A 23,511-nucleotide genomic window follows, 5' to 3' on the forward strand; every position below is an offset into this window, starting at 1 on the left:
TGTGCTGATATGTGTGGGGGACTAGCTATCATCCTATTGAATAGAGTAACGTGGTTGTGGAATGGAAGTGTAACATCTGAAATGAAAAGGATAAGACAAGTAGATGGAAAATAATTGCATTTCTTCAGGAGAAATTTTAATGTATTCTTTGTGCTGTCTTCTCAAACTACCTGAAAATCGAGCCCCAAATGTCTTTTTTTTACTTAGGCCTTTGACAAACTATTAATCAAATCTATTGTCAAGAGCTAGATATATCAGGTATCAGCATTTTGCTTGCAGTTACTGTTCCTTATAGCACATTACAGCAGCAGAGTATGTAGGAATAACCAAAATGACTCTGCAGAGCACTATTGGAAACTGTAGTCCCACAGATTCACAGGTTGCATCAGGTTGGAAGGGATCCTCAAAGGTGTTTTATTCAACCCCTGCTACAGTGAGCAGGCACACCTCCAAGCACATCAGGCTGCCCAGAGACACATCAAGTCTGGTCTTGAATGCCTCCAGGAATGGGGCCTCAACCAGATGCCTGGGTAATCTGTTCCAGCATTTTACCACTTTCATTGTAGAGAACTTCCTCCTTATATTCAACCCTGCTGAAGTTTTAAACCATTGCCCTTCATCCTTTCACTACAAACACTTCTAAACCACTCTTCCGCAGCCTTCCGGTAGATCCCCTTCAGAAACTGAGATGTAGTTGTAAGGTCTCCCTACAGCCTTTTCTTCTCCGGGCTGAACAGCCCCAGTTCTTTCAGCCTGTTTTCATAGGCGAGGTGCTTCAGTCCAGCCATTTTTGTGGCTTTCTCTGGACCTGTTTCATCACGTCTATGTCTTTCTTGTGTTGGGACCACCAGCTAGACACAGTACTCCAGATAATGTCTCACCAGACTACAGCGATCAGAATCACCTCTCTCAACCTGTTGGCCATGTCTTTGATGTAGCACAGGATGGTACTGCCTTCCGGGCTGCAAGTGTGCATTGTTGGTTCATGTAAAGTTTCTCATCCACCAGCTTAAACTAAGCCAACTGCAAGTTAAGGAATGAAGCTGTATTTATAGCTTTGTACATTTTAAAGCTTATATATACAATATATACACAGATATTTACAACTATATACAGAAATATACAAGTTAAAAGTAATACAGAGATACAAAACCCCTCCCAGACAGCAGAAACTGCCCAGAAGAGCTTTCAAACCAATCTCAACCTTCTTACCACCCCTTTCTTATCTCAGAATCCCTCTTATGTGCAGGGTGAGCTGGAAAGCTGTGGAAGGTCGGCAAGGGGTTGTTAAAAGAAGAATGAATCTTTGGGTTACACAGATCCAGGCAGAGGAATTAATATGGCAAGAAGGCAGCCACAGACTGACTTTATGTTTGTTTGTGTCCTTGTTTTTGTATGTCTCAGCAGAACAAATGAGCAATATAGACATGGCTGTTATTTTCTTTTCACAGCCAATGATCTCATTTCTCTCATTAAAATATTCCAATTAGTCTCAAACCAGCACAAAGCTCAAGCCTTTTTCTCGAGGGCTGCTTGCAATCTCATCATCCCTCAGGGTTGCAGGTGGAGGACTTTGCACTTTGTCCTATTGAACCTCATGAAATTCTCCTCATCCCACCTCTCTAGCCTGTCCAAGTGCCTCTGGATGGCATCTCAGTCTTCAGTCTTATCAACCACACCTCTCTGCTTGGTATCATCTGCAAACATGCTGAGGGTTCACTCAGTCCTGCTGTCTGTATCACTTGTGATGTTGAATAGCACTGGTCCCAGTACAGACCGTTGAGGGACACCACTTGTCACCCCTCTCCATCTGGACATGGAGCCACTGACCACTACTCATTGTATGCAGTCATCCAAGCAGTTCCTTACACACTGGACAGTCCAGCCATCAGATCCATATCTTTTCAGCTTAGAGAAAAGGATGTTGTGGGGGACTGTGTCAAGCGCTTTACAAAAGGCCAAATGACATCTCTTAGTCTTAGCATTGTCCAATGATGTAGTTACACCATCATAGAAAGCAAATAGGTTAGTCAAGCAGGACTTGCTCTTGGTGAAGCCTTACTGGTTGTCCTGAATCACATCCCTGTCCTCCATGTGTTCCAGTATAGCTTCCAGGAGGATGTATTTGATGATGTTCTGAGGCACAGAGGTGAGGCTGACAGGTCAGTAATTTCCAGGTTTCTCTTTTTTTATACCCTTTTAAAACATAGATGCACTGTTTCCCCTCTTCCAGTCCCCAGGGACTTCACCTGACTTCCAGAACTTTTCAAATATCATGAAGAGTGGCTTTGCAACTGCATCAACCAATTTCTTCGGAACTCTGGAATGTCTCATGAGATCCCACAGGTTCACATATGTGATCTTGTGCTTGATCTTCCCTTTCAGTGGAAGAGACTTTACCCCGGTGGTCTGCACATCAACTCAGGAGGGGAGCCAAAGCAAGACTACCAGTGAAGACTAAGGCAAAAAGAAATTATTGGTTATCTCAGCCTTCTCTTTGTCTGTAGACACCATATCTTCGTTCGCACCTCTCAGAAGGGGAATGTTTTCTTTAACCCTTTTGTATCTGGTTAATGTATCTGTAGAAGGCTTTCCTGTTATTTGTCACATCCCTTTCCAGGTTTGTGCTTCCTAACCTCATCTCTACACAACCAGGTGGTGTTCCTGTACTCCTCCCAGGTTTCCTGTGCCTGTTTCTACTGTCTCTGCAGTTCCGTCTTGCTCTTTATTTTGACTAGCAGGTCTCTATTCAGCCATGCGGATCTCTTCCCTTCCACTCTTGCCTAGTTTGTTATACATAGGTATCAGCTCTTCCACACTAAGGATAATGTCCTTAAAGATCTGCCAGCTCTGCTCCAGTGTCTCTGAGCATCCTTTCCCATGAGGTCCTACTGACTAATTCCCTAAGGAGCTGGAAGTTTGCCTTCCTAAAATTTAGGGTCTTGACTCTGCTTCTTGCCTGTCCCCTGTTCCTTAGGACTGCAAACTCCACCAGTGCATGATCACTGCAGCCCAGGTTCCCCCTTGTCTTGACATCACTAATGGTTTCACTTGCATCTGTTGCCATCAGGTCTAACATTATAATCCCTCAGGCAGGTTTGTCTGTTATGTGGCTCAGGAAGTTATTGTTGAGGTATTGCAGGAGTCTCCTGGATTACCTACAGCTTGCCATGCTACATTTCCAGCTGATGCTGGGCTAGTTGAAGTCCTCCAGCAGGACAAGAGCCTGAAAGTGAAAAGCCTCCTTTAGCTGGGGTAGGAAAGCTTCATCAGTAGGCTCACCTTGACCATGTAGCCTGTAGTAGATGCCACAAGGTTCCCTTTGTTGCCTTTTCCTCTAATTCTTTTCCATAAGCTTTCAGCCTGTTCATGACAGTTCTTCAGGGACTCTTCTTCACACTCTATCCATTTTCTGACAGAGAACAACACCTCCACTCTTCCTTCTTCACCAGTACCTTTTGAACAGTCTGTAGCCATTGATAGACACACTACAGTCATACAATTCATCCCACCAAGTCTCAGGCCATAGCTTACTAGCTGCTCAGTAACTTGCAGCTCCTTGTGTTTATTGTCTATGCTGTGTGTGTTCCTGTAGAGGTGCTTCAGCTGGGCAGTTGGCTGCATCACTTTGTTTACAGAGCTCCCTTTGATTCCATTGAGGTGTTTCTTGTGAGTTTCCTTGCTGGTTCCTACGTCTTAGGAGGCCCCGGTGAGTCTGCCCTCTGTTGCAGGCAAGCCTGTTTTTTTCCCGTCCTGCTTTGTATATCCATTCCGCATCAAGTCTAGTTTAAAGCTCTTCCTATAAGCCCTGCCAATCCTTTTCCACATTGAGACAAGTTAACCTCATCTGTTGGTAGCAGGCCTGATGTCTTACAGACCAAACCATGCTGCAGAAACTGATTATGTGAACATAATGGTAGATGGTGTCTTTCACTTCCAGATATTGAATTACTTTCTTGGTACAGCATTATCATGTGCTGCTGCTGTACTAACAGGAATACTGGATCTGAGATCAGGAGACCAAGGTTCTGCTGGTGTCTCTGCTTGTTTAACTTCAGATGAGTCATGTCTGCTATAATTTTCATGGTTTTGTATGGTTATACTGACTTTCTTTATAAAATACTTGGAAAAATACTCATGAAGAGCAGTATACAACTAAAGTATCTGTTATTTTACTGTGATGGAGTCTTGAACCTTTTCAGAAAGGTTCAAGAAATGTATCTTTTTTTATTTTAAGGGTGCAGTCCCAGTTAACTTTCTTGTATGTTGCTGATGGCTTGTGTTTTTGATGTGGTGTTGCACACACTGTAGGTAATCTGTCTTAAAATGTAGATATAAAGAAGCTGCAAAGGGGAACGTCCTTGCCAAGCTGACCTAATGAGAGTGTATCATTAACATTCCTAATTTGAAAAGTGTGCTTTTAATGTGTGGCATGTTGTTTAGTATCTGTGAATTCATCCCCAAAATAAGAAAAAATTGCTGTGCAGAAAATGTTCTGGACAAAAGGGGAAAATATTTTCTATACAGTATTCCCTGGAGACTTAACTTGAAACCAGAAATCCAGAGATAACCACTCACTACCTGCCTTCTATTGCACTATGTTGTTAATCCTTCAAAAATTAATTGTGTCATTCTTGCTTGTATTTCACCGATAGCACGGCACACCTCCGCTACTGATTGCTGCTGGCTGTGGAAACATTCAGATGCTTCAGCTGCTTTTAAAGCGTGGATCCCGTATTGATGTTCAAGATAAGGTCAGGGTTCTGCTTTGCCACCATTCCATATAAGTTTTTCAGTACAGTTAGCAGAAGACAAGCAGTTCAGATGAAGCTGTATTGGAAATGAAAAAATCTGTGCTGTAGAGCCTATTTTCTGTCTTCCACAGCAAGAAAGCAAAAGCAAATCTTTAATAATGTCATTTACTACTAGTGCATGTTCTCTGCTTTTGGCAACTTCATTAGCTAAAGTAATTAGAATGATACTATTCTTAAAATGTAGTTCATACTTACGAAATTGCCACAATTAGTTCAAGTTAGTGGTTTTTCTAAAATACAGTGGTGAACTTTATTTAATATTAAGTGATAAATGTACATTTTAGTGATGAAAATAGAACAGCTAAAATTCCTGTGTTATAGAGGATGTGCTTTGCAATAGTTTTTTTTTCATTGAGTGTGTTAACAGTCTGGGGTTTTCAAGGAAGCAAGCCACTGACTGCTTCTCTATGTAACAGATGCTGAAGTAAGTTGTAGAAAGTTTTGGGGTATTTTTTTTATCTCATTCCACAAAACTCTCTTACGAGGGGGAGAAAAACATTATCCTTGTAAACCATGGTCCTTGTGAACTATCCTTGGATAGAGGGGTTTTGGTTTTGTTGTTGGTATATGGGGTTGTTGATCCAACTTGAAGGTATCTCTTAAAAAGTAAATATGTTCCTATAAGGCTGAATGTCTGTTCAGTATATCATACAGACCTCAGTGCATGTGCACTTTAGTCAAAAATCTAAAACTGAAGAACAACATCTGTAATCACATACTTTTGATAGGCTGGATCTAATGCAATCTATTGGGCTTCTCGACACGGCCACATAGAAACACTGAAATTTCTCAACGACAATAAATGTCCTTTGGATGTTAAAGATAAGGTAAGAAAAGCATTTTTCATTTTCATGCAGAGGGCTTTTTTTTCATTATTTTGTATTGGCAGATGTGACTGAGTTGGAAGGCAGAAGGGCTCTGCAGCGGGACCTTGACCGCCTGTACAGATGGGCAGAGGCCAATGGGATGGGGTTCAATAGCTCAAAGTGCAGGGTGCTGCACTTTGGCCACAACAACCCCATGCAGAGATACAGGCTGGGGTCGGAGTGGCTGGAGAGCAGCCAGACAGAGAGGGATCTGGGGGTACTGATTGATACCCGCCTGAACATGAGCCAGCAGTGTGCCCAGGTGGCCAAGAGAGCCAGTGGCATCCTGGCCTGCATCAGGAGTGGTGTGGTCAGCAGGAGCAGGGAGGTCATTCTGCCCCTGTACTCTGCACTGGTCAGACCACACCTCGAGTACTGCGTTCAGTTCTGGGCCCCCCAGTTTAGGAAGGACACTGAGATGCTTGAGCGTGTCCAGAGAAGGGCGACGAGGCTGGTGAGAGGCCTCGAGCACAAGCCCTACGAGGAGAGGCTTAGGGAGCTGGGGTTGTTTAGCCTGGAGAAGAGGAGGCTCAGGGGTGACCTTATTGCTGTCTACAACTACCTGAAGGGTGGTTGTGGCCAGGAGGAGGTTGCTCTCTTCTCTCAGGTGGCCAGCTCCAGAACGAGAGGACACAGCCTCAGGCTGCGCCAGGGGAAATTTCGGCTCGAGGTGAGGAGAAAGTTCTTCACTGAGAGAGTCATTGGGCACTGGAACGGGCTGCCTGGGGAGGTGGTGGAGTCATCGTCCCTGGGGCAGTTCAAGGCAAGGTTGGATGTGGCACTTGGTGCCATGGTCTAGCCTTGGGCACTGTGGTAAAGGGTTGGACTTGATGATCTGTGAGGTCTCTTCCAACCTTGGTGATACTGTGATACTGTGAAATCAGTTGGAATGATATTCTACTGCGGCATCATTCCAGAAATGTGACTGGCTTTTTTAGTAGTTTTACATGCTGTGGTAGCACAGCTTGAAAGTAGCTGGGTGTTCTAATCATTTTTCTGACAAATGTTAAAGCATGCATACTGAATGCAGTGAGTACATGGTGCTTAGGTGGGAAAGTACAAACCTAAGCTTGCTTGAAGACTGACTAGATTTCTCACTGGAACTCAGGGTAAAATTGCGATTCTGTTTTTCATTCCTCTTGATTGGGAACCACTTGTCTGACAATTTGACTATTACAGAGTATAATGAAAGCTTTGCACTTATAATGAAAGCCTAGCAACTCATAGCTGATGAGTGCTTACCTAGTCTCCAGCAGTGTTACTTGAGCAACATTGACCCTGGAAACTAGTTGCTGTTGAAGTCTTACACTGTAGTGGTGTTTTTATACTGGCCCAAGCTCCGTTAAGAGGCACTCGTGAAGCAGTTTGCTTTGTTGAGGGAACTAATGCAATGTAAGGCATGGAAGCAAAATTAGTGTTTGACTTCTTGTTTGACTTCTTATTTGGCTACTGGGAGAGAATTTACTCTCTTGATAAAAATACTATTTCACATAATTTCATCAAAAGGTTGCAGATCATTTCATCTAATGGCCAAAATGCACCATGATATTAGGCCAGCTCCTTATATTTGTATATACATGGTGGAGGAAGGGCATATGGAAATAGTATAAACTTGAACTATGGCATCTGTTTCAATACCAGCTGCACACACAGCTGCTTCCTTATATTACTCAGAAATCCTACTGTGCCTCTGACTTGGAACAAACCAAATAGGCAAGTTCTGAAAAAGGAGGGTCTTTGAAGAAATAACCTATCAGACGATGATGTATCTGTTACATACAACTGCAGTTTGTAAGCAGGAGATCTCTGCTGAGCACTGTTGTGCTGCTGGATCACGGTGAGGGAGGGGTACCTATGCAACATACTAGCATTCAGGGGTAACATGAAATTACACTGGCATGTTCTTATTTAATTGCAGTCTGGAGAGACTGCTCTCCATGTTGCAGCTCGGTACGGACATGTGGATGTGGTTCAGTTTCTCTGTAGTGTTGGATCCAATCCAGACTTTCAGGACAAGGTAAGTCCTGGACATTGTGTGGTTTTCTTCCACAAGTAAGACCTTAGTATTAGAGTGGTCAAAATTCTTAGTCTTGCCTTGCGTTCTTTGTCATGTTTGCATTTAAAAAAAAAACAGAATTATGAAGGTTTTGATACCTCTTAATAGACAAAGACTACGCAAAAAACAGTGTGCATGAATCAACTACTGTTATAAAACACAGGGTCTCCCTAAAGTGAAAGCCTAAAGGTGGAGAAACTCAACATCACAAAGGTATCAGTAGTCATGTGTACTATTTGAGTTCAGCTAAGGCTTATTATTATTTGTTTGCCTTGACATCAGCTTGGGTTTAGCTGTCACTGGACTTTTTTGAATTGTCAAACACTCATTTTTTTAAGAGGAGAGTAGAGGCCAGGGAGGGCTTCTTTAAGAGCTGTCGACTCTTATGAGAAAACAGGAAAGAGGAGGCTCAACAGGAAACAAATAAAACCTGTTTGACCAAAATGTAACTGTGTGAGTTTCACAAGCCTCCCCAGGTGCTGCATCCTCTAGGGCTACCTTTACATTGTTCAAGCAGCAGCAAGCCAAGGGACCACAAGATGTGACGCTCAACTATCAGATTTTTACAGAAACCATGATTATATTCCAAGTCCTCTACTCTTAGATATAAAGAGGTATAGAAAGGATATCCCATTTCTTAGGATTTGATAGAGTCATTTTCTTTGGTTGGGTTTTAATCCTTCCTGATTTTTAATAGGGCTACTTTCAATAGCATATTTTTGTAAAACATTTCTTAATGATGTTGCATATAAGTGTTTTGAAGTACAAGGAAACTGAGGGTGAATATTTTGAAGCTTTATGCTTTCAAGCAAAAAGCAAACTGAATCTTTAGGCACCACTGAGGTCAGAAAGTCTAAAGTTTATTTGTTATGATGCACATTTAAAGGACTCAAGTTTCTAAGTGCCCATCACTGCCTACACATTGCAAGTCTGGTAGGGTTTGCATCTCCGTGGTGAGTGATATGTTTTACACACTTGGCACCTAGTTGCTTTTGTGAGGATTAGTTTTCAAGTGAGAGAACCAAGATAGCTGACTTCAGTAGCATGGAGACATCTGTACTGAGATTGCTGACCTGCAACATGTTGTCAGTAGATAGTTTTATGGTGAGGAATATGGACTCTCAGAAGCAAATAATGATGAAAATCTAGTGTGTTACTATAATTGCTTGGTATGTCAGCAGGACTTACTCTTGCTTTGAGAATATCGGCATTAGAAATTGCAATATGTTTTTTATGGAGCTTACTTGGTAGACTTTTTTCTTTCATGTAATCTTTCTCTCTTTCTAACTTAAGATGGGGAATTGTTCCTCATGGCATTTGATTCAGCTCTGTTGGGTTTTTTTGTTTTCCATGTTTGATAGGAAGAAGAAACCCCACTGCACTGTGCTGCTTGGCATGGCTACTATTCTGTTGCCAAAGCACTGTGTGAAGCGGGTTGCAGTGTGAACATTAAAAACAAAGAAGGGGAGACTCCACTTCTGACAGCGTCTGCTAGAGGTTACCACGATATTGTAGAATGTTTGGCAGATCATGGGGCTGACCTTCATGCAACAGACAAGGTTAGTTTGAGTTGCTTTTGGTAAGGAATCACATCAAGAGATCGCAGGTGTCTCAGAGTTGCATCTCTGAGTTGGTTCGTTTGAATGCTGCAAGTCAACCTTGCTTCCACGACACAGGTTTTCTAAGCACGTTACGCAGAGACTACTCACGCCTGCAGTAGTCTTTGAAGTTGCCTGCTGATTGTTTTTCCACTGTAGGGTGGGTGAGTCATCATCACCTCATTAACACCCTATGAGTAACACTCTCTGAAAAATTACAGAATATTGGGTTCTATAAGTGGCAACTAACCACTAACTTCAGAGAAGAAGATGGATTTACTGTTTGCCTTGCATTTCTACGGATTGGATAAATCACACTCATTTCCAGTAAGCTAAATTTTGACTATGTAAAAATATGACTCTGATTCAGAGTCAGTTTTTGTCTTTAATGGTTTAATACCCACAAAGAAATTTTGTGTTTCATTGCTTGTACTTTTTGTGTGCTTCTACTTTTAGCTGCCTTTATTGCTATTAAAGCAAGTTCAGAAAAATGCTTCTACTTTTAAAAGAATTAATTTGACTTTATCCAGTATGATTGTCTCTACAAGTTGTTCCAGAGAAGGAAAGCTCTGCCTCTAGAAGTTAATGATCACTAGGCAGACTGCGTGACTTCTGCATCACTAACTTCTGATAGTAAACACTAGAATGGTTTACGATACTCAGCTAGTTGTTAGAGTTGGTCACTCTCCCATCTCCTAGGGGAGTCATCAGTAGAGAATGTGTATTTGCATTTCATCCATTCCACTGCAAAGCCCAGTGGCTTAAGAGAAATTAGCTTTCATCACATGTCTGATTTGTTCTGACAGATACTCTGCATCTCCCTGCCTCCACCTTCACAATTAATTTTTTTTTAATTTATTTTTGAGGCAAGGACATGCAGCCAGTTGCATGAAATGATTTTAACTCTGTGAAATGCTTTGATTTTTGTCATTACCAAATCTCACAGTTTTTTTGTGATTTCAGGACGGTCATATAGCCCTACACCTTGCTGTGAGAAGATGTCAAATCGAAGTAGTTAAAACTCTCATCTGTCAAGGATGCTTTGTAGATTTCCAAGACAGGCATGGCAACACTCCGTTGCACGTGGCCTGCAAAGATGGGAATGTTCCTATTGTGATGGCACTCTGTGAAGCAAGTTGTAATTTGGATGTCACTAATAAGGTAAATGAAAGTGCTAAAGTACTTTCATAGTCACATACTGTATTAGATGACTTTCTCCAGTTCCATAATATGAAAAACATTTTTCCTTTATTTTTCTCTTAAGATGGCCAAAAGCAAAGCATTGACTGATTCGTCTTCCAAATTTACCTGTTTCAGTTGAGTGGATTTTATGGATCCATGAAGAAACAACCCAAGTGCATTATCACACTGTGTTTTGCCACTCAACTCTAATGTTGAAGCATATGTCAGACTTCTTTCCTAGCTATGTAGCTGTGTGTTGTGCAGACTACATCTAGGCACTGAAGAACAGCTGACCTTGATTTGATATGATATAATAACAGTAATTTATATGCAGAATTAAGGACTGGTACACTTTTATGAAAAATCTTCTTTGAGTTCCTCCAAATTACTTGAAAAGGTCCACACTGTCATCTAATAAGGCACTTAAATCTGCTTCAGATTCTACTTCTGGTTATAAAAATAAGTGTCCTATTGGCCAGTTTGTGTATTTCTGCATTGAGTTGACTTATTAAAATATATCCTAACCAAACATTTATCTTAGAATAAAATAGCTTTACTTTACCTGTTAAGCAGATTATCACTGGTAGAGTATAGGAAATATCAGAATTTAAATGTTAAATGTAAAATTACTGTCAAAAGTTGAAGTCAACAATCTGAGTAAGATGTTTTTTGGGAACTTCCTTACTGCTAATTTCACAAATGGGGCAATTACAGAAACACTTGGTAAACATTATAAACCTAAAAATGCTGACTCCAGTGCATATCACTGGATACTACCGGCTGAAAATATAAGCCACCAAAATTGTAAACACTTTCCAAAAAGAAATAGCCTGATTAGTAAGCTTTGAATAAAAGTTTAATAGCCCATTGCCTAAACTTTTAGTTAATAGTGCTTCTGTTTGCTGCTTCTGTTGCACTATTATTGTGGAGTATGAATAACTACATATGATCTTCAGGTTTAATACCCTGGGTTTCCTGCTAGAGACCTGTAAAACTGTTTTAGGAAACTTTCTTTTGGTTAGTCTGAATAGGTTAAGTTCAGCTATTGAACTCTGCTGATAGACTGTGGAGCTTAGAGCTCAATATTTATCTCTGAATATCTTTCTCTGCCCTACTTTAATTTTATATGTGCTATAAAGTTTAAAAGCTACGTTTTGATTTCAAGTGTCATAGCTTAGTTGTTTTTTTTTCTGGAAAAGTATTATTCTGACAATAGCACTTTATTATCAAAATGCTGACTTTCTCTGTGTTAGACAGATAAAGAATGTTGAGGGGCTTTTGGTTTGAGGTCTGCTCAGTGCAATCACTTTGATGTTAATGACTAAAATAATCGTCTACCAAGTCAAAAAAATACTTAAAATAGTGAGTTCCCCAGTCCTGCCTCTGAGCTCTAACCTGATGACTAGGCAGTTAAATCCAGATTAACACCTGAGAACACATTTTGGGGTGGGTGGGTTAATGTATCACGAGGCTGGATTAACACCTTTTTTCCTAGTGAGGAATATTGAGCTGGGATCAGTGGCATGGCTGCAGCTTTCCACACTGTGGAAAATGTAATATCCTCAAGTGTTCATTGCGGGCTAGGATCACAGCTACAGAAGCTGTGGTTGTAGTTGGTGTCCTCTTAGTCTTGTAGGAGACATGTATATTAGAGTGATTTTTTGAGTGCTTTTTATGTGAAAGGGTGAGTTTCAGTCTTATGAAATAGAGAATATTTGTTTCTACTGCCCTTCTTCAGCAGCAAGGCCTGTAATAGGAGCATATTAACACAACTTCCAGGCTTGACCTTGGTCTTCATATCTGGCATTGTCCAACATGTATGTAATGCTGATTGAAGAATCATTTGAAGGCACTGTTTGCTTTAACAGACTGTGTGCAGAACATACAGGCATTTATTTAGAACTACAGATTCATTTAGGTTGGAAAAGATCTTTAAGATCACTGAGTCCAACCATAAATCTAACACTGCCAAGTCCACCAATAAATCATGTTACAAAGTGCCACATCCACAGATCTTTTAGATACCTACAGGAATGGTGACTCTACCACTTCCATGGGCAATCTGGTCCAATGCTTGACATTTCTTTTGGTGAAGGAAGTTCTCCTAATATCCTGTTTAAACCAATGCATTCAGTCTTGTCCTATTGCCTGTTACTTCACAGAGGAGACAGATTCTATGACACTGACCTGGCTGCAACCTCCTCCTTTCAGGTAGTTGTAGAGTGCAATAAAGTCTCCGCTGAACTTCCTTTTCATCAAATTAAACAACTCCAGTTCCCTCAGCTGTTCCTGTCACCACCTTTGTTGCTCTTCATTGGACACACTCCAGTATCTCAATGTCTTTCTTGTAGTGAGGGCTCAAAAACTGAACACAGTATTCAAGGCGCAGCTTCACTAGTGTTGAGTAGAGGGGGACAATCACTTCCCTAGTTCTGCTGGCCACACTACTCCTAATACAGTCCAGGATGCTACTGGAGTTGAGATACAGTGTTTTGAGGGTCTGAGCTTCTTTTCAGTTTCTAGTTGTCAGAAAGTTAGCGTTCAAATGCTCTTTGTTGAAGTGATTTTGTGAATTGTTCCTGAATGTAGGGTTTGCAAAAAGAATAACAGTACTAAAAGCTTGAAAATATGTCAAGTAACAGTAAGGAGTTTCAAGCAGAGAATATATGGTAGTAATATTTATAACTGTAGTCCTGAAGGTCCAAATATGAGTGTTATGAGAACAACCAGAAAGGCAAGGAAGCTGGTGAAGGGTTTTGAGAATAACTTTCATGAGGAATTCTGAGGGAGCTGGGGTCATCTAGTCTGAAGAAAAGGAGGCTGAAGGGAGACATTCTCGCTCTCTACAACTACCTGAAAGGAGGTTGTAGAGAAGTGCACGTTGTTCTCTTCTCACAAGTCACAACTGCTAGGACAAGAAGAAATGAGATCAAACTGTGCAACGGGGTTAGACATTAGGAAAAACTATACCAAAAGGATTGTCAACGAGTGGAACAGGCTGCCCAAAGAAATGGGCAGTCCCTGAGATATATTTAAAAGCCATCTAAATATGGTGCTCAAGGATGGTGTAGTAGCAGCCCTGGTGGAGTAAGATAATGTTTGGACTTTAATCTTGAAGGTCTTTTGCAACCATAGTGACTCAGGAAGCAGCAAAAATTGGAGAAGCAATACTTAGAGTACTTTCCCTCTGTCATAGAAATCACAAATTCCTTCAGGCTTATTTCTTTCATTCATCATTTTTACTCTTTTGAGTGGAAAGGAGATACTGCAAATATGTGAGCTTCACTAATACTTGGATTGAAATAGAACCCACAGCTTTAAAGGGTAAGGACTTAGTGTTACTTGTCTGGTTCATATTTAAGGAAGAGAAATGCAATTAAATTTACTGGGAATTAGAAAGACATAATCAAATACAGTAAAAAAATTCTGAAGTATTCCTCCACAGCTGTGGAGAATTTAGCTAGAAAATTGCTTCCCAGTTTCTAAGTAACCAATCTGACTTCTGTTTCTAATTGAATTTTTAGCAGTAATGCTTAAGATACAATCAGAAGTACTTTTTTCTTACAGATTCTGCAGCACCTTTGCTGTGCATCAGTACGTGTAACTGTACAGTACTTTTGGTCATTAGTCGTAAAATTTGGAGTGAAGTTCTTTGACTGACATAATGGCACATTTTTCTCCCCACCTTAGCATGGAAGAACACCTTTACATCTGGCAGCAAACAATGGCATTCTTGATGTTGTCCGATTCCTGTGTCTTACTGGTGCCAACGTAGAGGCTTTAACCTCTGTAAGTATTGAGAAATACTGTCGTGCTTCTTGCTTGTATTATGTGTGACCTGGAAACAAAATAATCTCTTGGTCGGGGGTGGAACAGAAGGCAATAGTCTAATGAAGTTACATTTTGAAATTTAAAAAAATAAAATAAATTTAGGCTTCTGTATGTTCTTAGCTTGAAAAACCTTCTCACTTGTCCTCTCATTTCTTTCTTAAACGTGATCTTGAAACCAATTAAGTTAAAACTATCACTTTATCTGCATCTAAGAACTGTGTTTTCTGTAAGCACAGTGGGCCACTGTTACTGAGATAAATGTCGCTTCACATCATATACAGTTAGCATACAAACATATTATATGTATCTTAAATATTTTTCTTGCTTTCAGGAGATTAAAAGTTTTATTTTCATGATGGGAGATGTGTGGGTGTGGGGATGAGTGAACTATCATGCAAGTATCCTTGTAAAGCAAATAATTTATGTCACATCAGTCAGCAGCACTGCTTCCAATTAGCACCACTGAAGATATTTTTCATTCTCACTAAGATGAGAAACATCCTTCTAGCTGACATATCCACAGCAGGGATGAAGTGCCCTTCCTCATGCGCACCTCGTACACATGATACATTATAACCCTCATATGCACCATTATCTGTGTTTTGGTCAAATTCACTGTGTTTTATTTTTGGGCACACTGGATCAGCCTATGCATTGCTATTGCCCCTAACTAGTGCATTCTGCTCAGAAATAACTTGTTCTGCATAGTGAAATCGTGTCATGATTAGATTTTAGTTGAGTCCGTGTTTTCCAATTCCTAACACAGTACCTGTGAGAGAGCTGAAATGGAGAAAAACAGGAAATACCTTAGATTTCATTTGCTTTACACAGTTGGAATTGTACATGCACTGGACTTAGTAGGCTGTGTTACAGATTTTGCTTTGCCATCTTTTTTCAGTATGTCACATTGTGTGTCTGCGTTTTTACTACTACTTACTGTTAGACAGGAGATACAACTAAAAGGTGATGGGGGAATTCTTGAGCTTTGTTTATATCATGAAGGCTGTGTTGGTATATGTGCCTGTGTGGGCCCTGGCTCCGAAGATAAAAGCACTGTTCATGTCTTTAGACCGATCTGAAGGAGATAATGTGCTGATTCTAAATCTGGCAGAAGAAATGGACTGAATAGACATAACTACCAATTTTTTCAGCAATGTAGTTGAAGAGAGAAGGGAAGAGGAGACAAATAGAGGAAGTGTGTGTGGTGATTTTAACATGTCAGTTTTGCATTACTTTACTAGTTGGATGTTAAACTTCTGAGAAGCTTTATTAACAGCTCTTTCAAAGAAACAGAATTAGTTACTGTTTTCTTCTCTCAAAATGCCACTTTTAAGGAGTTAACTTTAGCACTGTTATTTGGTTGCAGTATGATTTCCCTGCCTCGTCTGTGGGCTACAGCCCATGTTAGGACAAGCTTATGATTTTAATTACATGAACTATAGGATCACAGAATGGTTGGAGTTATAAGGGACATCTGGAGATCATCTAGTCAAACCTCCTGGCTAAAGCAGGTTCCCTTAGATCAGGTTGCACAAGAATGCATCCAGGCGGGCTTTGAAAGTCTGCAGAGATGGAGACTCCACAGCCTCTCTGGGCAGTCTGTTCCAGTGCTCCAACATCCTCAAAGTAAAGAACTTATTCCTTATGTTTAGGTAGAACTGTTTGTGTTCATGGTTGTGTCCATTGCTCCTTGTCCTGTCTCTGGGCACCACTGAAAAGAGCCTGCCCTTTATAAATTTATTATAAACATTAATAAGATTCCCCCTCAGTCTTCTCTGGGCTAAACTGCAAGGGAGATGCTCCAGACCTCTGATCATCTTTGTAGCCCTCCATTAGACTCTCTTCACTGGACTGTTTCTCTTTAACTGGCAAGCCCAGAACTGGACGGAATGCTCCAAATGTGGCCTCAGCAGCACAAAGCAGAGCGAAAGGAGAACCTCCCTTGATCTGCTGAACACAATCCTCTTAACACACCTCAGGATACCACTGGCCTTCTTGGCCACAAAGGCACATTGCTAAACCCCTGAACCCATGCTGACTGCTCCTGATAGTCTTCTTTTCCTCCACATGCATAGAAATGACCTCCAGAATGTTCCATCACCTTTCTAAGGATGGAGATGAGGTTCTTACGTTCCTAGATTATACAGTCATTTCCACTGTGTGAATATCAACACAAAAGTTCTGCTGTGTGCACAGGCTAGCTGACACCATGTTCTTGACATCTTACAGAAGTTTCTAAAGTTGTACCAAGTTTAAAACTGTCAGATTTTGTAAAAACTTTTTATGGTGATTCTTGCAACAGACTTAAACTTAGGACCAGCTCTTGCAGGTATAGCTGTCTGGTTTGCAGCAAATGAGCCACTCAGCAATTGCAATGAAAAGTAATCACCAGCTGTGAAATATACTTTCATGGATGCTTTAACCAAGCTTAGCTTACACATTGCTATGCCAGTGGGTGGATGCCCTGTACTTCTCTAGGAAGCTTGAACAGAAAAATAACTTAGCTACACCTGTGCTGTTTCGCTTGAGTATGTATTTTCTAATTCTCGCTGTCCTCTCCAGTTCATCTTGCAGTGGACATCTAGAGAACTAAACATACTCATTTTGTTCACAGTTTTAGACAAAAAAAGAAAAGGAATTTTGTTCTGTTCATTTCTTTTTCATGGAATCAAATGCTTTTTCTGCCTGTTCTCTCAATCAACAAATTGAGCTTCCAAACCAGAGTCTAAATTTCCTGCAGACATGTGAACTAAACAGTTAGCATTTGTCAGTGTAAACATCTCAAAGTGGTTTAGTAGCGTACGTTTGACCTGGAGTTCATTCTGTTTTACTTGGTCCTCATTGCCAGTGCTCTGGCAATGCTCTTCACCTACTCCACAGGCCTTCCTGCTGTCTTCTTTTCTGTGGTCTGATGGCCATAGGCTTCAACAATTATGCTTGCCAGGCAATGTCCTTGCTAAGGCCTTGCTCCATAAGAGGAGGTGAGGTAAGATCTAAGAGTAAGCAAGAAGGAAAGCAGGGTCAGCATCCTCCCCAACAGGGCACAGTCCCCACAGTACTCAAGCAAGGCAAGCAGAGCAGATCCAGTGGTGGCACTAGTGCTGTTTAATAACTTTATCAGTGATCTGGAGGAGGGGATTGAGCACACTCTCAGTAAGCTGGCAGATGATGCTGTGTTCGAAGAGAGTGTTGATATGCTTGAAGGTAGGAAGGCTCTGCAAATGGATCTGGGCAGGCTGGATCAGTGGGCTAAGGCAAATCATGCTGGATTCACTATGATTCAGTATGATTCAGTACCAGATGCTGCACTTGGGTCACAGGAACCCCATGCAATGCTGCAGGCTTGGGGCAGAGTGGCTGGAAAGCTGCCTAGGAAAGACCTGGCAGTGTTTGTCAACAGACAGATGAAGCCAGAAGTGCGCCCAGGTGGCCAAGAGGGCCAACAGCATCATGGCTTGTATCTGGAACAGTGTCCATCAGGACCAGGGAATTGATCATGCTGCTGTACTCAGCACTGGTGAGGCCACTCCTTGAGTACTGTGTTCAATTTTGGGTTCCTTAATACAAGAATAACGTTGAGAGAAGGGCAAAAAGCTAGTAAAAGGTCTAGAGACCAAATCCTATGGGAAGCAGCTGAGGGAACTGGTGATGTTTATTTACCTTGGGAAAAAGGAGAGTGAGGGAAAACCTTATCCCTGTCTATAAGTACCTGAAAGGAGGTTCATAGAATCATAGAATCAGTCAGGGTTGGAAAAGGACCACAAGGATCATCTAGTTCCAACCTCCTGTCATGCCCAAGGACACCCTACCCTAGATCAGGCTGGCCAGAGCCCCATCCAGACTGGCCTTAAACACCTCCAGGGATGGGGCTTCAACCACCTTCTTGGGCAACTCATTCCAGAGTCTCACCACTCTCATGGTGAAGAACTTCCTCCTCACATCCACTCTGAATCTCCCCACCTCCAGCTTTGCTCCATTCCCCCCAGTCCTGTCACTCCCTCATAGCCTAAAAAGTCTCTCCCCAGCTCTTTTGTAGGCCTCCTTCAGATACTGGAAGGCCACAAAAAGGTCACCTTGGAGCCTTCTCTTCTCCAAACTGAACAGCCCCAACTCTTTCAGTCCGTCTTCATAGGAGAGGTGCTCCAGCCCTCTGATCATCTTCATTGCCCTTCTCTGGACACGCTTCAGCATCTCCACATCCCTCTTGGAATAGGGGCTCCAGAACTGGATGCAGTACTCCAGGTAGGATCTCACCAGAGTGGAGTAGAGGGGGAGAATCTCCTCCCTTGACCTGCTGGCCACATGTCACGGAGGGGATTCTGCCACCTACGCCAATTGTGACTGAGGGGAGAAATTAATTGGTGCGAGACGATATTCTGTAAAATATATAATTTATTAATTTCAATACTCTGAACTCTCGCCACCCCTAACCACTGAATTTTATTAATATTTGTTCTTACACAGTTATGGAAGACATTCTAGGAATAACATCAAACAGTAACTTGTCAATAACTAGCAAACATTCAAACTGTAAACAGAGAGAGGGATTTCCCTGCGGCCAAATTCTGCCTGGGGTCAATATGCTACTTGCCCACTAGATGGTCTGGAGCTCTTTCTGCAATAGCAGGAGGCAACAGAAATTACACAGGCATTAAAGCATTTACTCACAAATTCTTATTAGTTATCAATCACCCTCCAGGGCTACGTCACAGCCTATACCAATGTCCAGTCTTCAGGTGACTCTGCCCATGGACGCTGGGGCTGGAATCCTCCCAGCTTCAGGGGGAAGGACTCAGTCTCTGACCTTGTCTCCTGGCTTCTTCTGGACGACCCGTGTGTATGTCCAGGGATTCTTAGGCAGGACCTACAGGTGCAGAGGCAGGATGCTGTACGGTCTCAGCACAGTGTCACGCTGACCACACAGGCCAATGGCATGCAGACAATCCAGGGTCTGCTTCTGGTAATGCCACAGCAGTGGAGTTTACCAGGCAATAATAAGGCAGCAGGCATGCAATAGGGTGCATGGCTGCACGGGAGACTGAGCTCCAGAGATAAAGGCAGGCAGTACAGGATCTAGTCCTGTTAACTCACCACAGTGGCATGCAGGTGTGCACGGCTGCCTAGGAGCCTGAGCACTGCGGGTGAGCAGGCCGGCAGGCACAAGCAAGCAAAAAAGCAAAAGCAAAAAGCAAAAGCAAAAAAGACAAAAACACAAACAAAAGCAAGTTGTTTACCTGTGTACCTCCTTTTATCACATGTGGGCCAAGATTAATGGCCCTTTGGCCACCAAAATGACCAATCAGGTTGGCTGTGCTTTGGAAGAGCGCAGGGCCAGGCTGTAGCAGTCCTGCTTTGAGGATCCAAATAAAATTCACTCTTTATGTTGGCAAAGGCCACATCCTGTTACCACAGCAATTCTCAGGGAGGGGATCAAAGTTTCCACTTTATTTGAAGGTCTTGGATTCCCATGGTTGTGCCTGAGATTGGAAATTCAAGAAGCACTGGAAGTATAAAAGACTTTTCTGATGACAGGCTAGTTGCCCAGACACTAGAGCACTTTTCCTCTTACACAGTCGGCACTCAGGATTAATTTAGATTTGGAGGACAGGGTCAACACAGACAAAGAGATTTTTCCCCTTTAATATATCTTCTCTAAGGAAAATTAATTTTAAAAGCTACTTTCAGATGTTTCTTTGCTAAAGCTGCAATTACCTCTCAACTGTGTATGAGTCAGGTATTATTTGAAATCTAGGCAGTTCACACCATCAACTTCAATTTTGGCTGTTTCTTGCTAATGGTCTGTTCCTATTCTGTCTGAATTACCTGAAGATCTGGAGTATGTAACAACTTCTATAGGAATATGTGAACAGAGATATTTATTTCAGAGATACTTACTTCATATGTAGGGGCAATAATGGTAGTAACCTCAGGATCTACATAAAACAGTTCATGTTTCACATATAAATCTAGTAAGTCAGAGATAGAAACACAGGAAAGAGGTCTTAGTTTTCCAGTACTTTTTCTTAATAATCAAAAGCTCTTATCTGAGAGAGTGAAATAAAGTGCTCATGAGTTACTTGTTACCCAAATTAAAAAAGAAGCATTAATTAATTAGGGGACACAGTCTCAAGTTGTGCCGGGGAAAGTATAGGCTGGATGTTAGGAGGAAGTTCTTCACAGAGAGAGTGATTGGCATTGGAATGGGCTGCCAGGGAGGTGATGCAGGCATCGTCCCTGGAGGTGTTCAAGAAAAGACTGGATGAGGCACTTAGTGCCATGGTCTAGTTAACTGGATAGGGCTAGGTGATATGTTGGACTGGATGATCTTGGAGGTCTCTTCCAACCTGGTTGATTCTATGATTCTATGTCATTGTGAGAGTGAAAATGCTGAGCAGTTTTTGTTGCAGCCTATTGAATATTAAACTGCTGACCTGTGAAACATGCAGAATTAAATGGCAAAACTGGAACACTGAAGGCAGCTTTGCTTCTGCTTTTTAGTTTGATGATGCAATTTAAACCACATCCCTTACAACGTTCCTGCTTTCTCAAAACCTCCAGTGACTGGTATGCCACTGTCATTATTCATATAAGTGAATGTGTTTATGTGTCCTAATTTTGTCAACTGTTTAAACTTTTAGATCTGTTTTAGTATGTAATACCTAGAAGTCATTATCATCCTCCAATTGGTGAGAAGAGGAATTCGGGTGGGAATTATTTGCTCCAAATTCCAAGTGTCTTGTTACAGTGGCATCCAGATATCAGTTTGTAAAAGAAATGCCCTTTTGTTCTGCATTGTATTATTTTTTCCTTTTGGCAATTTAAAAAAAACAAACAAACAATCCAGGAATTCTGGTGGAGGATATTCACTGCTAGTTGTTGGTTTGTTGATGGCATCTGAATCTGACAGCAATTCTGTTACTGCCTTGAGCAGCTGAGCTATGTTGGTTGTAATTTTTTTGCACTGGCAGAAGGAAAAGACTGCTGCTAATTAATTGTGTTTTAACAGGATGGGAAAACAGCAGAGGATCTGGCCAGAGCAGAGCAGCATGAACATGTAGCCAGTCTGCTTGCAAGACTTAAAAAGGTTGGGAATGCATGCATTTTTACTGAGGTCTTCAAGTTTTTAAGATACTAAGACAAGTTTGATCACAGGAGATCGTACAATAAGATATTCATCAATGTCATGCTGAAAAGCTGTTGCAAAAAAACAAACAAACCACAAAATCAACTTAACTGGAATGGTGTCTCTTTGTGTACATGTGAAGAAAAGTGTCTGAGTTGTTCTACACTGCTCATTTGTCTTATCCTGCATCTGATACTGCCCAGTAAAGCATCTAAGGTGTTCTCAAAGAAATGAGAAAATAAACTATTAAGAATTAATACATCCCATAAGAAGACATATTTACACACAATCACTGTTTTAGAGAGAGTAGGTTTATGAGGTATGAGATGTTTGTGCCCCTTCTAGAAACTTTAATGCCATATAGTTCTGAGAACTGCGTAAGTTCTCAGTTTCTTCTTTCAATTCTGCAGTTTTAGCATCCAAATCCTCCGAGAAGTAGAAGGTGAAGCTGATAAGAGATTGTTGTAAGGCAGTGAGTCTGACACATCTGATGTGCATTACTTGTCTTGGATAGGCAGTGTCATTTAGGCCATGAAAGGATATCATTTAGGCAAAAGGATATGTGAAAAACTGAAATAAAAAGACATTTCAGAGCAGTAATAAAAGATAGTGTGTAACCCTCATTGCCATGTTGGAAGTAGAGCCATGCCCTTTAGTCCTAACAATGGATCTATACTTGTTAGGATCATAAAATACCTCAGCAAAGATGTCAGAAAGTGCCACAGTTCAGTCTTCCTTTGCAATGATAAGTTTTGTTAACATTTTTCATAACAGGACCCATTTTGCATAGTTGTATACCCACACTGAACCTTTGCTTGTGTCTGCATGCAAGTAGATACATTTCTGGTTTAATCGTGATGGAACCTAATGCAAGTTGACCTAGAATAAAAAGGAAAAGGCCAGATAAATCTCTTGTGAATATATTAGTAGCTGCAAGTCTCATCTCAATAGCAGAGTATACTTAATTGTTGAAGGTCTGCTTATATATCTAGTGGAAATGTGCAACAGTTACATACTTTATCAGAGAATACTTTGCAACAGAGATTCTGACCAGTTGAAATTAATAAATTGCATCACTGAAAATATTCCTGTACTACTCAAAATGGTCAATATAATCTAGTGCAGAGCACACATGATTCTTATTTTCAGTGCCTTTGGAAAGTTTTTTATATATAAGAGCATACATGTGAACCTACTGTCATAGTGAGTCCTACAGAGGATTCAGCATTAGCCATGATGGAGTGCAGTATTTGCATTGTGACTAACTTGCTTCTAAAAAGCCTGTTGTACAGGAAGGAACTAAATTACGTGTGCTATTATTTCTGTCAATTTTCTCAGCTTATAATTTTGAGGGACTGTAGGTGCTCATTTAGTGACTCACTCCCCATGTTAAACTTGCTCAATGCAGAACAACAGAGCCTCCCTCTTAGACTCCAAATGGGAGAATGAAGAAAGGTAATAAGAAGCTAGTTCCTTTACCTTTCCATCTTTCTGCTGTGTTCCCTGTTTTCTTAGAACCAGTCTATCTGTGTTGAGAGGCACATGATAGTTTGTTGTCCTGCACTGCATCACCTTGTCAATTTTTCAAGCTTGGCATATATGGGGGATAGAGCATCCACATCTAATTACCTCTTACTGGGCAAAGAGAAAAGGCACATTGAATTTTTTCATTCCTAACACTGTCCTTGGCAGAAACAGTAGGAATATTCTACTACAAAACGAGATACAGAAGGGTAATGGGGCAGCTCAACGTGGAAAGCTCCTCAGGAGATGTGATTCTAGTTGAGGAGGGTGTGGTGGTTCAGGTCCAGCCACAGCCAAGATCTAAGCAGCTCACACAACTGCCCCACACCTCCGACATACAGCCCACTGGTAGGATGAAAAGGTGAGTTGAGAGGAAAAAGTCAAAATCCAGTGGGGTGAGATGAGGAACTTTTAGTAGAACAGCACAAAGAGATGCCACCACTCAGGAAGCACACTAACGATGGTGAAGTGGTATATAAAGCAAGTGGTAGAAAGCATAACACTGACCCACCTGATC

The 23,511-nt window shown here is 41.4% G+C and overlaps 1 protein-coding gene across 1 annotated transcript in view; it reads left to right on the forward strand.

Annotated features, from left to right (window-relative positions):
- DAPK1 (death associated protein kinase 1) overlaps positions 1-23,511 on the forward strand; it is a 134,639-nt gene that overhangs the window by 92,216 nt on the left and 18,912 nt on the right. The window contains exons 13-19 of the mRNA XM_064140904.1: positions 4,656-4,754; positions 5,543-5,641; positions 7,599-7,697; positions 9,098-9,295; positions 10,298-10,495; positions 14,207-14,305; positions 21,354-21,431. Coding sequence (XP_063996974.1) covers positions 4,656-4,754; positions 5,543-5,641; positions 7,599-7,697; positions 9,098-9,295; positions 10,298-10,495; positions 14,207-14,305; positions 21,354-21,431 — 870 coding nt within the window. The remainder of the gene's footprint in view (positions 1-4,655; positions 4,755-5,542; positions 5,642-7,598; positions 7,698-9,097; positions 9,296-10,297; positions 10,496-14,206; positions 14,306-21,353; positions 21,432-23,511) is intronic.

Source organism: Pogoniulus pusillus, chromosome Z (assembly GCF_015220805.1).
Source record: "Pogoniulus pusillus isolate bPogPus1 chromosome Z, bPogPus1.pri, whole genome shotgun sequence".
NCBI lineage: Eukaryota > Metazoa > Chordata > Aves > Piciformes > Lybiidae > Pogoniulus > Pogoniulus pusillus.